The following is a 17,144-nucleotide window of genomic DNA, read 5'->3' as shown; positions in this document are numbered from 1 at the left end:
CAGAGCCTGGCTCTATCCTCCACATCCTCTCTTGAGATACTTATAGGCATTGATGAGCTCCCATCTCAGTCATCTCGAGGCGGAATAGGCCCAGCTCCTTCATCCATTCCTCTAAAGAGAGATGCTCCTGTCCTTTAATCATCTTTTTTACCCTCCACTGGACTGGCTCCAGGGGCTCCATGTCTCTCTTGTCCTGAGGAGCTCAGAAGCGGACAGACTACTGCAGATACTGCAATGGTAAGGCTTAAGATTGATTTGTATTATTATTTCTCTTGGACACTGAAAAGACAACGTCTCCAAACACTGTTTTGCAGCGGCAACACGGGCCCGCGATACACTCCGGACCTGACACCTTCTGTCCCCGCCCCTTCCCCCGCTGGGCTTAAGTTCCACGCAGCCTCCGGCCGGCAGAACTACGCGGCTCCCGGCCTCGGGGGGAGCTGCAGGCTGAAGCTGGGGCGGTGCGGATTCCCGGTTCCCTGCCCCAGCCATGGAGCCGCCGTAACCTCTGTGGAATACTCTGGAAATGGTTTTCTAACCGTAGCTGTATTCCTCCGCGACGGGGCGCGGAAAAGAGTTCCTCGCCGGGGCTCCCTACCGCCCCTCGCCATGGCGCTAAGAGGTCCCGGTCCTGCTGTCCTCCGAGTGTCATGGCGAAGGGCGGCGGGCAGCCGCGCCTGGCGACCGCAGAGCGGCAGCATGAAGCCGAGCAATCATTGCACGCCCGCCCTCGCCATGGCCGCCGCTAAACGGCAACGCCGGTGCCTCCCATACACCATCGATCTGTGGCTCGCCGACCAAGACCCCTTTAAGGCGGAAGGATACAATGTGCCGTGAGCATCCCCCCCTCGTTCCGTGCCTATAAAAGGCGGCCGGTGGGGTCTGGAGCTCTTTCGCCGGTCCCTCACACCCGAGACGGTAGGGGCCGCACGGGGGATGGGGATGGGCCTGGGCCTGATGCCCCCACCGCCCCCTTTCTGGTTCTCATGCCCTGAAGATGCACTGAAAATAGGCATGTCTTTGTTTTGTAGATGCCCGAGAAAGTGCAGCACGAGGAGGAGGATGCGGAGACCTTCGCCTTCCAGGCGGAGATCGCCCAGCTCATGTCGCTTATTATCAACACCTTCTATTCCAATAAAGAGATCTTCCTGCGGGAGCTCATCTCCAACGCCTCCGACGTGAGCCCGGGCGGGAGCGGGCTCGTTCCTCTGCCGGGGGGTCGGGCTGGTGTCTTTCCAGGGGTGCCCGGGGAGGGGCCGATTCCTCGCTCTCCGGGAAGGCTTGTGCAGGGGAGGGGTGGAGGAGGCTGTCGAGTAGGGAGGCCATGTCGAGCATCCCTTTCTCCCCTAGGCCCTGGATAAGATCCGCTATGAGAGCCTGACCGACCCCTCCAAGCTGGATAGTGGGAAAGACCTGAAAATTGACATCATCCCCAACCTCCGGGACCGCACACTGACCCTGGTGGACACTGGCATTGGGATGACAAAAGCTGACCTCATCAACAACCTGGGCACCATTGCCAAATCTGGGACCAAAGCCTTCATGGAAGCCCTGCAGGTGGGTTGCCTTTGGCTACATGGGTTCCCTGGGTCACAGGCTGGCACTGAATGTACAAATAACAGATAAACAATAAAAAAACCTTCCTGCCTTGTTTGCCATGGGAAAGGTTGGCCTACTCAAGTGTGCTTCCCCTATCTTTCCAACACCAGGGAGGAGCTGAGGGTAGAGCTATTTGCCTGTTGGCACTTGCATGTTTTTCTCCGTGTGCTTGACCCAGTTCTTTGCTGCTGTGAATCAGTCACAGACATATTCTACCCCCACCCTGCTCTTAGCAGCTGCTCTCTGTTTTCACAGGCTGGCGCAGACATCTCCATGATCGGGCAGTTCGGTGTGGGTTTCTATTCTGCCTATCTAGTGGCTGAGAAGGTGGTTGTCATTACCAAGCACAATGATGATGAGCAGTATGCTTGGGAGTCATCAGCTGGGGGCTCATTCACTGTCCGAACTGACCACGGTGCGTATTGTACAAAAAGCCAAGCACGTTTTCCTGCCAGAAGCTCCCCTTTTCCTGGTGCTCCTTAGAACTGTGCTGCACTGTCAGTCACACTGGCTAATGCTGGCTGTCACATAATGTTGAGGCTCGAGGAGCTGGTCACGCTTGCTCTCTGCCCTGAAATGATGTTTCTCTCCCCACACTGCAGGTGAGCCCATTGGACGTGGCACCAAAGTGATCCTGTACTTGAAGGAGGACCAGACTGAGTACTTGGAGGAGCGTCGTGTGAAAGAGGTGGTGAAGAAGCACTCCCAGTTCATTGGCTACCCCATCACGCTCTATGTACGTAAGGAAAGGGCTGTGGGGACCAGGTGGAAAGCTGGAGGCAGGGGTGGATGGTGTTTGAAACAGGAGCACAGAAAAGGCCCTTTGTAGGATCCCTTTTGGTCCCTTCTGTGGTTGCTAGGTACTGAGCAGTGGTGCTCTCAGCTTCTGTGGCCAAAGGTGGTTTGAGGCTGGAGGCTTACTGGAGGTGGAGGTGGGTATCCAGCCACACTAAAGGCCTTTGATCTCTGCAGCTGAAGATCATCTTAAATCAGCCATTGAAAAAGGAGGGTTCCTGCTGCTTTTCTTAGACCCAGCTTTTGGTTGCATGATGAGGGGCTTTTGAGGACTGGTTCCAAGAGGTTTCATTCCAGATGATGCATTTGTTTGGCTTTGGAGGATACCATTTTTCTCATCTACAGCTAAAGGATCCTTGGTAATTTCTGGCTAAACCTAACTATTGCTTGTTTCTTTCTCCACAGCTGGAGAAAGAACGTGAGAAAGAGATCAGTGATGATGAAGCAGAGGAGGAGAAGGATGAGAAGGAGGAAGAGTCAGTGTCCAGAGATGAAGAGAAACCCAAAATTGAGGATGTGGGCTCTGATGAGGAGGAGGAGGAGGGGGACAAAGGCAAGAAGAAAAAGACCAAGAAAATCAAGGAGAAATATATTGACCAGGAGGAGCTGAACAAGACCAAACCAATTTGGACCCGCAACCCTGATGACATCACCCAGGAGGAGTATGGCGAGTTCTACAAGAGCCTCACCAATGACTGGGAGGACCATTTGGCTGTCAAGGTGGGTGCTGGGCTACCCTGCCTTCCAGGCAGAGGCCCCTTTCCAGCCCTAATCCAGACTCACCACATGATTGTGCTTTTGTGGAACTGAGCACTCTCAGGCCACTTGGTGATGGAGCAATCTGCACTGCGACTCCCATGCAGGTGGAAGGATTGGCAGTGCCAGTCCATTAGCAAGACAGGAGCATGTGGGGTCTCAGAGAAGCACTGTCTTTTCTGTCCAAGCCTGCTGTATGCCAGAGGACCTTGGCACATAGGGGATAGTGGGCCTGAGCAGGAGGAAATACAGGCTGCTTGGATGCTAGAGATGTTGCTGTGCCCCCTTGCCAGCCCCAGTGCTGAGGAGTGGCAGTTCAGCCTCCCTGCTGTAGGAGCTGGAGAAAGGAGAAGTGAAGCACCCCAGCAGCTGTTTTTTTTTTTCCTGGTTCCACAGCACTTCTCTGTGGAAGGGCAGCTGGAGTTCAGGGCCCTGCTTTTCATCCCACGTCGTGCCCCTTTTGACCTCTTTGAGAACAAGAAGAAGAAGAATAACATTAAGCTCTATGTGAGGCGGGTCTTCATCATGGACAGCTGTGACGAGCTCATCCCTGAATACCTAAGTAAGAACCCCCTGCCTCAGCCTCCCAGTGCAGAGCTGGGATCCCCACAGCCTGTGTTTCCACTTCCAGTACACAGGGACTGGATGAGGCACTAGCTGGTGTGGGTGCACAGCAGTCAGTGTTTTAGCTCTTTTCTTGCTGTGTTGAAGTTCAGAATCCTTAACCTGACACCTGCTTTCATTCCCCCTATGCAGACTTCATCCGGGGCGTTGTGGACTCGGAGGACCTTCCTCTGAACATTTCTCGTGAGATGCTCCAGCAGAGCAAGATCCTCAAAGTGATCCGCAAAAACATTGTGAAGAAATGCTTGGAGCTCTTTTCTGAGCTGGCAGAAGACAAAGAGAACTACAAGAAATTTTATGAAGCTTTTTCCAAGAATCTGAAGGTGAGTTGGGCACCCTACACCTGGAGGAGGAAAGGGCCCATGACCCATCTGCCTGAGGAGCAATCTTGTTCCTATGCTGTGTCTCCTCTGCATAGATGTTAGGATAAAGGGAGTGGGTCTCGTGAATGTCTCGGAGTGCCTTTGTGGGCACCTGTGCTCTCTGGCTGCCCTAGGCCAAACAGTCAAATGATCAGGAGCTGGGCAGATGGCTGTGCCTCAGGGGTGGCCAAGTGCATCCAAGTCCTGTCCTGGAGACAACATGCATCTCTTCTGCTCCCAGTTGGGCATCCATGAGGACTCCACCAACCGAAAGCGCCTTTCGGAGCTGCTGCGGTACCACACATCCCAGTCAGGCGAGGAGGTGACTTCGCTTTCTGAGTACGTGTCGCGTATGAAGGAGAACCAGAAGAGTATCTACTACATCACAGGTGAGCCAGAGCTCCTCTGAGCCTAGCAAAGTAGATGCAGGTAATCTGCATACAAACCCTAATTTAAAATACTTCCTGCTGCCTTCAGCAGGTCATCTCTGCTGAATTACAGCTCATTGCTGGGGGCTGGGGAAAGGCCACCAGGCCTAGAACCCTGGCTGCTGCTAGTTTTATTTTAGGGGTCCCAAGTGACTGGTGGTGTTTGTCCTGCTGTAACCAACTCTTACCTCTTGGTAATGTTTCATTTCTACTCTCCACAAACACAGGGGAGAGTAAGGAGCAGGTTGCTAACTCAGCCTTTGTGGAGCGTGTGCGGAAGCGTGGCTTTGAGGTGGTATACATGACAGAGCCCATCGATGAGTATTGTGTGCAGCAGCTCAAAGAGTTTGATGGCAAGACCCTGGTATCAGTCACCAAAGAGGGGCTGGAGCTACCTGAGGACGAGGAAGAGAAAAAAAAGATGGAGGAGAGCAAGGCCAAGTTTGAGAACCTCTGCAAACTTATGAAGGAAATTCTGGACAAGAAGGTGGAGAAGGTGAGATGGGCAGGGAGCTTAGCCCTGCGCTGGAGGGAGGAGGGCTGGGTCCTCCGTGCTGCAGGTGAGGGCCCCTGCTCAATGCATGCCTCTCATCTCCTGCAGAGGAGCCGCTAAAGGAGACTGGAGTCCCAGCATGCACCATCTTGCTCTAAGCAGCCAGGCTGCAGGCGAGGGGCACTGACCCAAATACGTGCATTGATGGGAGAGGGTAAGTGTGAGAAACGTGCAGTGGGTGCTCTCAGTGCTGGCTGAGCTGTCCGTATTAGTCTGCAGCAGTCCAGGAGCTGCTTGGAGCATCTCTGCTTGCTTTGGGGTGTCCCCAGGTGAACCAGGGGCAAAGACTTGGGCTGTAGTGTGCTATCTGGGCCCACTCCAGGGCTTATGGGGGCCTTGCTCAGCTAACCCTTGGCTATGTTGGCAGGTCACAGTCTCAAACCGGTTGGTCTCATCTCCCTGCTGCATTGTCACCAGCACCTATGGCTGGACAGCCAACATGGAGCGCATCATGAAGGCCCAGGCACTGCGGGACAACTCTACCATGGGCTATATGATGGCCAAGAAGCACCTGGAGATCAACCCTGACCACCCAATTGTAGAAACCCTTCGCCAGAAGGCTGATGCTGATAAGAATGACAAAGCTGTTAAAGATCTGGTGGTGCTACTCTTTGAGACTGCTCTGCTGTCCTCTGGTTTCTCCCTGGAAGATCCCCAGACCCACTCCAACCGCATCTACAGGATGATCAAACTCGGGCTTGGTAAGTAACCATGCAACTTCTCAAGACTGCAGCAGGCCTGAAAGCACATTAACTGGTCAGGCTAGTGTCTTGGGGCAGGGGGAGGCCAGTAAGGGAGCCATGCTGCTATGATGTGCTGAAGTGGCTCTGTACATAAGGTGGCCAGGAGAATCTGTAAACTTGGAACAAGGTACTTCAGGAGGGCTCAGGACTCTGGGTGGACTGCCCTGTCCTCCACAACACCAGGAGCCACCACCAGGATGTTCAGATGACAAGCTGAGGCTTTTTATTCCTTCAGAGTAAATGTGAAAAGTCTGTCATGGGTTATGTGACCCATCTGGAGAAACAGCTTGTGCTTGCACACAGCCTTTTCCTCCAAATTCACCGTTTAGCTAAAAATGTAAGTCAGAAGGTGCTGTGGCTTGGCACAACTAAGTCAGTAACTCTGTGCTGCCTAGTCTCAGTATGAGTAGGGTGTTCTGTTAGTCAAGCTGCAGGTAAGGGGATGGTAGTACAATTTTCTGTTCAGAGTATACTGAAACAGCAACCTGCAGGGTTGGAAACTGATGAGCTCTAGAGTCTTGCAACTGCTTTAGTTGTGACTTGACTGGATTTACTGCATTTTTCTCTAGAGAAATGTTCCTGACTTAAACCACATTCTCCTGGCTTAAACTCCAGGTTTTGTGACGCTAGGTGACAAATCTTTTGTAGTTAATCTTTATTGGCAAAGGAGTGCACTCTAATGGCATAGGTAGTATCCATATACTAGTGTAGATGTTAGTGGGAAGATGCTGCTGATTCAGGATTAGTGCCGGAGTTGACAGTAACTTGTAACAATGTTGACTTGTAATTATTAGCTTTTAGCCTGGAGGAAAGGAGACTGAGGGGTGACCTCATTGCAGTGTACAGCTTCCTCGCCAGGGGAAGCAGAGGGGCCTGCATTGATATCTTCTCCTTGGTGACGAGTAAAAGGACCTGAGGGAACATCATGAAGCTTTGTCAGGAGAGGTTTAGGTTGGATATTAGTTGAAGGTTTCTTACCCAGAGTGGTTGGCCAAAGAACAGACTCCCCAGGGAATTGGTCACATCACCAAGCCTGCCAGCATTCAGGAAGTGTTTGGACAACACTCTGAAGCACACGGTGTGATTCTTGGGGCTATCCTGTGTAGAGCCAGGAGCAAGACTTAAATGATCCTTGTGTGTCCTTTCCAAATCAGAATATTCTGATTCTGTGAACTATTGGATGCTAATAGCCCCATTCCTCAGGCTGGGGGCAGGAGACAGGTTTGCTCTGAGAGAGGCTGTACATCTGGGATTAGGTGTCATTTGGAGGCCTTATCTCTTCTTTCCTCCCCTCTCCCAGGCATAGATGAAGATGAGATGGCTGCAGAGGAGCCCAGTGCAGCTGTCTCTGAGGAAATCCCCCCTCTGGAGGGAGATGAAGATACCTCCCGCATGGAAGAAGTAGACTAAAGCAGGAAGGTTCTTCCTTCACCTGCCAGACCTCTATTCCATCATGTTTGCTTAGAAGATGGTCTGCTCCCACCAGCTGCTACTGACTTCTTGGTGGTGTCTGTTCTTTTGGCTGTGTTTGATTGGGGTTGTTTTTGGCAGGGTGCAGGAGGGCATGATTCTCTGTTAATAGTGATTCAGGTAGCCTGAGGCCTGTCTGTTCTGTGTCTTTCTGCTTGTGTAGGAACAGCTGATGGGGAGTATAGGTGTGAGGAGGCATCAGGCTTTCCTCTCTCCCCTTCATGGAGTGTCTCATGTTACCAGTAGGCATCAAACCCTGTCCTTATTCCATTGGGGTGGGAGAGCCCTTCCTGCAAACTGCTGCCTCCCTGAAGCCCCAGGATAGCATAATGTATTTTGGTTGGATTTTGTTTGATTATTTTTCTGGGTTTTTGTTCTACTGGAATTAAAGAATTGATGATTTACATTGTGGGGTCCCTTGTGTTTCATGCCTACTCTGCTGAGGAAAATGTCTCAGCCTCGGCCTGAGGGCACTGGACTCTGCTGTGTAGGTCTGTGCCCTGAATGCTTGTCTGAGCCCTGCTTTAGGAGATGTTTATCTCTTCCATGCCCTGGCAAGATGAAGTGGGTGGAAGGAACACATGACCTGCTGTGCACGTGGGGTCATCTCCAATGAGCAGTAGTTCTCCACCTGGAGAGCTGCATCCCCCCAGCCTAGGAGCAAATTTCCAATCTCTGTGGATCAGCTTGGTGAGCTGTGCTATGGCCTAAGCTGCTGCTGGCAGGTTTGATCTGAGCACTTCTGGGTCAGGACAGTGGCAGGAGCCATCTGCCTGTTCCACTGCAGTGTGGAGCAGCGTTTGGAGTGACAGCCCAGGACTGCAGTCAAGCTGCCTCTCTTCAGCTGTTGGGTCAAAGACTCAACTCCTTTCCTCCCACCTCCAGCCTGCCCTTTCTGGCCTTCTGCAGCTGCTGGGCAGTATCTGCCTTCTTTCCATCTGTGTCCTTGATGAGAAGCCTGGGACATCACCTCTGACTGAGCTGCCCCTTGCACTGAGCTCACACTCTGTGAGGTTTGTCACCCCTGGCCACAATGGCCCTTGGGGTTGGTCAGAGAAGAGTGACACTTAACTTCTCTTGCTGCATTAAGCTGTCTTGCTGCCCACATGCCAGCTGCCACAGGCACAAAATAGAATGGGCTTTAGCCAGTATCCATCTTCAACAGGGAGGCAGAGCCTGCTGGAATCGCTTGCCGCACACCAAGACACTGACTGTGCTGCCAGTGTGGCAGCTGTGTGGGTGCAGCCTGCTAGGGCAGTGGTGGAGCTGAGCTAGCAAATTGTTTAAAACCAGGATTTCTCTCGCTAGCAAGTGTTGCCAAATAGTGAATCAGTAAAAAATAACTTTTTAAGTTAATGTCCTGGTTTTTCTTTTTCCACTAATGTTTTGTTTAAATCTACATTTAAATTAGAAAGGTTATCCATTGTATTCCATTCCTAACCTGGCAATGTGGGTTTGTTTTGTTTTTAATCAAAGGAAATCCCATTCCATTTTCAGTCTGTTAGCAGATGGTGGGTGCAGACATGTGAGTCAATTTGTAGGGCAGGATGAAAATCTGTGAGGTTGCACAGGCACCTCCAAAAGCTCAGAGCTAGAAAAGGAGCACTGGTAAAACTGCTGGAGAGCCAAGTGCTCTGAAGCCTGAGCTGTGCTCAGCACCAGTTCTGGTATCCCTCCAGGCTCAGCTAAGTAAGTCACTACTGTCCCTACTCTCCTCTGTTTCTCTTGTAACCCTCACCTGAGTGTCCCCTTTTCCTAGCTGTGTTAGGCCCTAGTCCTGTCTCTGACCCCAGACTCATCCTTGCCTACAGTTTTTCACCAGGCCTCCCACACATACCAGGAGGATGGACCTTCCACACCTCAAGCCTCTCCTAGCTCTGGCTGCTGCAGTACACCCCATAAAGTGCTACATCACCGGTGGCCCTGGTTGCCATGTGCTCAGCAGGCCTTTGTATCACCTCTTGGTAGCTACACCCACTGGGAATTCCTTAAGTTGCACCATGAAAAGAACCTAGGAGCCAAACTAGGCTCATGCTAATGGCTCCTTCACCTGCCCACCAGCATAAACAGCATTCCTAACCTGGCTGTGCTCCCCAGTTGGGTGTGCAACCCTGGTTGATAGCAGCCTTGGTAAAGACAGAGAGAAGCACCTGTATTTGGAAAGACAACTCTGCTGTCCCAGAGAGACTAGGGACACAGGAAAAGTTGGAAATCTCTTCCCTCCTTCCAGGTACATCATAAAAAAAAAAACCCAACCAACCGAACCCTCCCCCCCCCCCCCCCCCCCCCCCCCCACATTTACACCCATGGCACTATATGCAGCATATTTTTAATTTAATAAAATAAAAAGAGAAAACAGTTGCCTTGCAAAAGTACCAAAACCTGCTTGTTTGTCAGTCAGGTTATGTTGACGAGAAAAGGATTGACTGATAAAACCCAGGCTTGTAGGGAAGAACAGCTTTCACTGCTCTGTCCCCTGCTGTCTGTGGAGCAGGAACAAGGCACCGCAAGCGGGCTCTGCCCCATGTCCCAACCCTCCAGGCACAGACTCTGGCCAGCCCCTGGGAAAACCAGGGCCAGTGCCTCCAGGTGGCAGGAAAAAGAGGGCTTGTTTGTGCTTGTCTGAATGGCAACTGCAAAGCCCAGAAACCATGGCACTGAGGGACTCCGAGGTGGTGCTGGGGCTTCTGGGCAGTGCAGCCTTTGGCCTGTAACAGCAGCAGATGTAACCAAAAAGCGACCTCAAAGGACTCGGCAAGCCTTGGGAACTGTCCAGCTCAGGTACTGCATAAAAATCATCCTGGGCTGAGGGGGCAAAGAAAGTGTCCTGGAGCAGGGGTAAAGAATCGATAAAACCAAAGTGGGAGGTACTGGCTTTCACTGCAGTGCCCTCCCAGAGCAGATTGCAGGCCTGGGGTAGGACAGTCTGGGAGTCCTTCCCTTGGCTGTGCCTGTACTACCCAGAGCCCCTCCTGGAATGGAGGAAGAGCACTCCCCACCCTTCGATGGGCTCAGCTTGGGACTTGCCTCACTCAGAGGTATTTCAAAAAGAAACCTAGTGTTTTGCTTGCCCTTTCCTCCTGCCAAGCTCTGCAGTACTAACAGAAATGGAGGAGCATTAGCCAGAGGCAAGACTGTGCCAGGGAAGAGTTCCCTTGTTCTTCAGTGACTTTGGGGGAGAAGCCACAAGACAGAGGTGGGGCAGGAATACCAGCAGCCCCGTGCTGGTGTGTCCCCAGGCCTGTGCCTTGGCTGTAAGTCTTTGACCGATTAAGGCAAATGGAAAGGTTTGGAGCTGCGTCAGCCCAGAGCGTTTCCTGGGCTTGTTCCAGCCCCTTTCCCAGGAAAAGCAGGTGGAAAACTGAGTCACTGGTCCTGCCTATCCATACCCCACTCTTCTCAGTTGGTTCTGAGAAATCCAGCAAATGCCTTCAAGTGAAGGCAGGACAGCAGGCATGGCTTAAATGCCATGGCCTCAGCTTCCTTAGACCTTTTGAACCGGGGTCTCACCCGGCGGGAGCTTCTTACTGCGCTTCTTCATGCGGCTGCGGGCGTAGACACGGAGGAACAGGGCCATGAAGACAACGGCTATGCCCAGCCCACCCACAACAGTAACAGTGTGCCCGTAGATGAGGCAGGAGAGGAGGATGGCAAAGGCCTGTCGCAGTGTCATGATAATGGTGAAGACAGCTGCCCCGAACTGGTTGATGGTGTAGAAGATGAAGAGCTGGCCACAGGCAGAGCACACGGAGAGCAGCACGGCGTGGGCGGTGAACTCTGAGTGGCGGGCCATGAAGCGCAGCGACTCCAGCAAGGCACCCTGCTCCAAGAGCGAGCCCACGGTGAAAAGGCAGGAGAAGACGTTGACACCAAACATCATCTGCACGGGAGACATCTTGTAGGTGAAGAGAGCGTCCTGCCAGTTGGAGGTGAAGCTGTCGAAGATTATGTAGCCAGCCAGGAGCACTATGCCAGAGAAAGTGGTGACAGTGGACACCGTCCTGTTAGGAGCGCTGGAGAGCAGGAACATGCTGACCCCCACGGAGATGAGGGCAGCAGTCAGGTACTCCCAGTACTCATAGCTCTTGCGCGACACCAGTTTGCCCATCATCATCACTGGGATCACTTTGGAGGCCTTGGCCAGCACTTGGGTGGGGAAGCTGATGTATTTGAGTGCCTCATACTGACACCAGCTGCTGAGGATGTTGGAAAGGGAGGCAAAGGAGTATTTGTACATAGGAGCCCCATGGCGTGGCTGCTTGGTCAGGGCGCAGTACAGACCAGCCACTGTGAAGGCCAGGATGCGGTTCATGAACACAAGGAACTGGGAATCCTTGAACTTCTCTCCAGGATCTGTTTCAGTGGCACCATACGTTCTCGTCATCACACGCTCCTGGAGGACACCCCATGTGAGGTAGGAAGCCTGCAAAGCAGCAGGAGCACAGCGAGAGTCAGGACCCACAAAAGCAGTTGCCAGCAACAACAGGAAGAACAGACCCCAGGAGATCCTTGCTTTCCCCAGTGTTGCTCACCCTCTGCATGGCAATGCTTCCCTGAGACACTGGTAGACGGGACCACCCTCCACTCCGCCCATCAGAGGGAACCTGCTGTCCCATGTGGTTACAACCAGGAACATCCTGTTCCAAAGCACACCTGCTCAGCAGACAGGGGACAAAAGCCCGCAATGCAAACATCCTGGTGAGAGCAAGCAGTTAGCTTTGAGCTACTTTAAGCCTGTGGAACCAGACTGACCGCATCAGGGAACATTACTGATACACAGCTGCGGTTTTGGTGCCAGCTCCCTGCGGCAGGTCCTGGCAGTTTTCCCAGTGGCCTCTGCATAGCTTTTCACTTCCAGCTCCCTAGGCCTGGTTTTTACATCCAAATCAATTCTAGTTTCAAAACCAGCAGACAAAATTGTCCATGAGGGGTGATCACTGTCCTGGCTGTCATCTCCACTACTTTTGGTGCAACAACACCAAGCCCCTCACAGAAGTAACAAACTTCCTCTCATCACACATCTCCCAAGAAAGTAAGACACAGAGAGATGGAAGAATTTGGTGGCCCACAGCATGTCTGAATAGGCTGGGGGAGTAAGCCAGAGAGTGAGTTGTTTCCTGGCTGTCTCTGTCCCTCTGGGAGCCTTCTCAGGAACCCTCGGCCAGGCCTGAGTCGGCAGACACCAGGGGAGCAACCCCGACACAGCCGACTGCGGGGAGACACTTTCTCGTGCCCCGAGGGTGCGGAGGGCAGCTAGGCCAGTCGCCTTAGCAGCAGAGGAGACACTAGAGACATCAGTGGAAGAAAGGGGCCGACTCTTAGCAGGGGTTCATCCAAGGTTTTATTCAGGAGCTCTGGGGAGCTCCTGCAACTCAGGGAGCCTCCTGCCGAGAGCCCCCGGAGTTGTGCCAAGGTTACATTTAAAGGGAGGAGGAACCAAAAGTAGATAACATTTTACCAACCAATAAATGACCCAAAGGTATGGGCACTAAGGGATAGACACTTAGGACAGCGTATAAAACAGGTCTTGGGGGGCTGACCCCTGGCCTCTGGCTAATCACTCGACGTCTTGAACCGAAGCTTCTAGATGAAGGGGATGGGATGCTGAGTGATTGACAGAGAGCCAGGGTGGGGATTTGGGGATGATCTCATCAATGGAGAGGAATTCCATAGGTAAAGGGAAGGTGGTACAGTCTGGGGTAAACTATTTGGGAAAACTACGGGGATATAAAAACCAAACTACTTCAAAGTATTACAAAGTATAAAAACACACTACAACACCTGGCTGCAGGACACCTGGATTTTTCTATCTCACTGCCCACACTGCTATTTTTTGTCCTCATAGATCAAAAAGGTTGCCCTTCCTCATGATGCTCAGGTGGTGGCTGAGACTTGGGGAATCTAAGATTTTAAATTCCTGTTTATCTGTAGCTGAATTAAGTATTTTCTCTCCAGTACTCAAATTCAGTCCATCAAGGCAGAATGCATCAGCCCCAGACAGTGAGTGACCCATGGGAGAGCGTGGGATAAAAGAAGGCTCAAACTATGTGCTGATCTGACATCAGAGCCAGAACAAAAGCAGCCTTAACAACCTGCTGAATCACAGAATTTTCAGAGGCTTTAGAGGACTGTGATCAGACAGACAGGATGCTCCAACCCAAATGACAAAAGTTAAATGGACCTCCACAGCTCTTGGAGGTGGATTGTCCTGTCCCATCCTCCAACCCTGCCTTGATCAAGGACAGCATTGCATGCTTGGTCTCCAAGGAACTGACAGTCATTAACCCACTGGCCACTTCCTCCTTCCACAATGGGACAGCCACACATGCACAGGACCCTTACCTGTAGACCAGCAGCACAGCAGAGCAGCTTGAAGACCTGTCGGGCTGTGGAGGACTCTGTGGGCTCTGCTCGGGGTGGCAGGGAGCCATCGTCCTGATGCATAGACTTCACCTCAGAGCCAAACACACATGATTTGATGACAGGGAAGCAAATGCCTCTGCCTGAACAGGATAAGAGAAGTTGGAGACATAATTAACCAAAGCCTGGACACCACATGCTGCACCAGCTTGAGAGGTGAAGCCTCCCTCCTCACTAGGCTCCAGATCTGCTAGCACGGGGGCCTCAGAGAAATTTGTTTCAGGATAGCAGCTGGACAGCACTGGGACACAGCTCTGTGAGCAGCTCAAGCCTGACAATGCAGGTTGAGGAAGAGAAGCTCCCACTCCTACCTGTCTCCAAGTAGTTCCTTCTCTTGAAGTACTGGATGAGGAGGAAGCCTGGTACCACAATACTGGCATAGCCAGCAGCATTAACAAAGAAACGGAAGAGCCAGAAGTCCCCCCACGAGTCCTGCAGGGCAGAGGCGATCTCTTCACCTGCAGCCATTGTAGGGAGGGAGGCCAGCAGGAGGGGAATGCAAAATCTGCAGAGAGAGAAAGAGGCAAGTGGTGGGCTACTGGTACACACGCAGCTCCACTCCACATGCCTGTAACACCCATCATCCAGCCTGATCCTCATCACCTGTAACATGGCCACCCAGACCCACTGCAGCGACAACAGTGATGCTGGCAGCACACAGAGTAGGAAGAGTCCTCTGGAGATGAAAAGCACAGGCCAGACATCTATATTTGCTTCTGGTAAAGGTGGTTGCTCTGGAACATGTGGACTTAGAACCCTGGATTCCCAGGATTAGAGAGAACACTGCTGTAACCATCTGGTTTTGACTATACTCTTACTCCAAATGTAAGGAGCACCTCCCACCTCACCTTTATAAGTTAAACTTCAGCACAGCTTTTGAGTGGAAAAGGAAAAGGCCATTGAACAGAAGAATTTACTCCTACCTAGAAGCTCATGTTTCAAGCCTGTGGCAATGAGCAACCTTCCTCTGGAATCAAACAGTTCAGAGCTTTCCCCTCCAGCTACACCAGGTGAATGGATGAGAGGCAGGGTTTGGGGCTGCCAGCTGTTTGGGTTCACCCACTTGGCAAAACACAGCCAGAAAGCAAGGCTGGAAAGGAACTTTCCTACCAGCTGTCTGGTTGAGATTTTACCACGACTATGCAATAAGGTATAGCTGCTATTCTTCAGCTGCAGCTGTAGGAAGTCATCTAACCAGCTTTAAAACAGCTTTAATAGTCCTTGAAGGAGTTCTTCCCTTCACTGTCCTCTCTCTCACAGAGGCAAACCTGTAATATTCAGGGGCACCAGGTACTCAATAGAATGTGCAAGCAGGTAACAACTTCCTACACCCAAGGCCACCTGCATCCCCCCTCACAAAGCAAGCTGCAGATTCCTGCATCAGGGTAAAACTTTTCCCTGGTCCATGCTACATCCCTGCCCCAGTTCCCTCAACTGAAAAAGCCTCCTAGTTGCCGTGGGGACCAGGTGAGAGCGCTGTGAGCTGGCTACATAAACACACACCAGAAAAGCTCCGTGACTGAAAAGGACAGAGATGTTAATTCCTCCTCCACCTGAAACAAGCGAGTCATATAACTGTGACCTCTAGTAGCCTCCACACAAAACTCAGAAATTTACAAACTTAGGGACTTTACTTTGAAAATGACAAACTTTAAGGACTTTATAGGCAAGAAAATCCCCTGCCATTTCATGAGCAAGTACTCCCATCAACCTCTTGGGAAAGATCTCAGGGACTTTTCTAATCCTCAGCCACTGTGGCCAGGCCCTTGGAGTTCAATAACCTGACCAAAGCTGGGGCTGTTTCACCCAGAAAACTCCCTTCTGTGACTTAAAAGACATAGAAATTCCCAGACCAGGGAGAGGTGCACATGGCTAGGGGTGGATTTCTTTGCCTGCTTCCTGCTCCTCTGTCTTCCCCCTCCCCTGGAAAAGACAGTCTGACACCTCCACTCAATCTCTCCTCCTGCAGAAGCACCACGGCAGGCTGTAAAGATGCTGTGGGATGCAAAAACAGGGCTCAGTGCTCCTGGGTTTGTCCGTATTAAGTAATTGTGGCTGACGGTGGGGTGCAGAAACGCCGTTCACTTTTGCAGAAGTCGGATATAAATGACAGGGTCTGTTGCCACATTTGCAACTTGAGAGGGACTGCAAGCTCCGTTCAGCACGATTGCGCCTGCTGTTACCCCGCCAGCTCCTGCAGCGCTGCCATGGGCGGAGAATCAGCCCCGCTCTCCCACAGCGACCGTGAAGAGGAGGCGACGGAGGGACAATGGCTCTCTATGCCTGCGCTAGCAATTCCCAGGCCCTGAGAGCTGACTGAGTGCAGCAGCTCCTGCCCTCTCTGCCGAGGCTGGGAAGGAACAGGGACGCCAGTGTTACAGGTAGAAAGCGGGGGGGCTGAGCAGGGAACATGCTGAGGCATGAAAGGAGCCTTATTCTGCGGAGCAGCCCAGGAGCCGAGACAACAGAGCCGGCCGCTGCTCCCCTGGGCACTGCAAGGGCAGCTCTCAAAGGCACCGCTTCAGAGCCGGGCTGGCACCCAGCCCTATGCCTGGCATGGACAATTTGGGTCCCGGCTCTGAAAAAGATCCCTGCCTACAGCCCTGATACTCTTCAGCGCGCCGGCAGCGCCTGGAAGGGCTGAGGTCAAATGCAAGAGCTGGAGCTGACAAGTCCATACTAACATCTCGGCATCTCGTGTCCGCTCCCTGTTCCTGTCCCTGTCCCTGCACGCAGCCTGGTCGCAGGAGTGCCTACCACTGTGTCCCCAGGGCGGACTGCCGCCTCTGCCCAGGGGCCACGAGCAGAGGCACGGGCTCCCCGCCGCTCCCCGCCGGCCGTGGGGCACCTCCGTCCCGGGCACGGCGCGGGGCTCCCGGGAGGGGCGAGCCCTACGCTTGCCGCTCCGGGGCTTCTTTGCCCGAGGCTCCGGTGGCCCCGCGGGAGAAGCAGCGAGCGGCCGGGTGCGGGACGAGCGTGGCCCCGGCGCCGCCTCCCTGCCCGGCGGCCACGTTCGCAGCGAGCAGGCCGGCAGCGCGGCGCAGCCTTCGCCCGCCCTCGCCGAGCAGGGCGGCTGCCGCCCGCGGGCCGGCCCGCCCTCCGCGCCCGCCCTGGCTTCGTTACCCACCTGCGGTCCGGCCCCGGCCCGGTGTCGGCCGGCATCCCTCGGCTCCGCTCCCGGCGCGGCGGCGGAACCCCGCCCGGCGGGCGCGCTCCGCGCCCCACAGCGCCCCTGCCGCTCCGGAGGGAGCGCGGCGGGCGCGGTCACAGGAGCACAGGATCAATCGGGCTGGAAGAGAGCTGAGATCATCGAGCCCAAGCGATGACCGAACACCACCATCTCAGCTAGACGTAGCACTGAGTGCCACAGCCAATCTTTCCTTAAACACCTCCA

At 53.2% G+C, this 17,144-nt stretch overlaps 2 protein-coding genes across 5 annotated transcripts; one reads left to right on the top strand and one right to left on the bottom strand.

Annotated features, from left to right (window-relative positions):
• Positions 1-503: 503 nt before the first annotated feature.
• On the top strand, positions 504-7,736 carry HSP90AB1 (heat shock protein 90 alpha family class B member 1). Of its 2 annotated transcripts, none has more exons than XR_009485749.1 (12): positions 504-918; positions 1,032-1,178; positions 1,351-1,557; positions 1,855-2,014; positions 2,202-2,335; positions 2,800-3,114; positions 3,547-3,712; positions 3,907-4,097; positions 4,378-4,525; positions 4,792-5,060; positions 5,166-5,271; positions 5,485-5,624. XR_009485749.1 is itself a non-coding variant. In XM_059841401.1 (12 exons), exons 2-12 carry the CDS (start codon positions 1,032-1,034, stop codon positions 7,268-7,270), a joined length of 2,181 nt encoding a protein of 726 aa, XP_059697384.1. In that variant the 5' UTR covers positions 505-918; the 3' UTR covers positions 7,271-7,736. The 2 variants fall into 2 exon arrangements, 1 of the variants encoding a protein (XP_059697384.1); XM_059841401.1 differs by lacking the exon at positions 5,166-5,271 and adding an exon at positions 7,161-7,736 and having other exon boundaries at positions 505-918; positions 5,485-5,818.
• Positions 7,737-9,647: 1,911 nt separating this feature from the next.
• Positions 9,648-16,990, bottom strand: SLC35B2 (solute carrier family 35 member B2). Of its 3 annotated transcripts, XM_059841397.1 has the most exons (4): positions 16,878-16,990; positions 14,062-14,255; positions 13,673-13,833; positions 9,648-11,753 (listed from the first exon to the last, which is right to left on the bottom strand). In XM_059841397.1, exons 1-4 carry the CDS (start codon positions 16,910-16,912, stop codon positions 10,815-10,817), a joined length of 1,329 nt encoding a protein of 442 aa, XP_059697380.1. In that variant the 5' UTR covers positions 16,913-16,990; the 3' UTR covers positions 9,648-10,814. The 3 variants fall into 3 exon arrangements, with proteins under 3 accessions (XP_059697380.1, XP_059697381.1, XP_059697382.1); XM_059841398.1 differs by lacking the exon at positions 14,062-14,255 and having other exon boundaries at positions 16,878-16,946; XM_059841399.1 differs by lacking the exons at positions 13,673-13,833; positions 16,878-16,990 and having other exon boundaries at positions 14,062-14,142.
• Between the last annotated feature and the right edge of the window lie 154 nt (positions 16,991-17,144).

The sequence above is a fragment of the Haemorhous mexicanus genome, chromosome 3 (genome assembly GCF_027477595.1).
Source record: "Haemorhous mexicanus isolate bHaeMex1 chromosome 3, bHaeMex1.pri, whole genome shotgun sequence".
Taxonomy (NCBI): Eukaryota; Metazoa; Chordata; class Aves; order Passeriformes; family Fringillidae; genus Haemorhous; species Haemorhous mexicanus.
The sequence above is the reverse complement of the archived record's forward strand: the minus strand, read 5'-3'. Positions and strand labels throughout refer to the sequence as shown.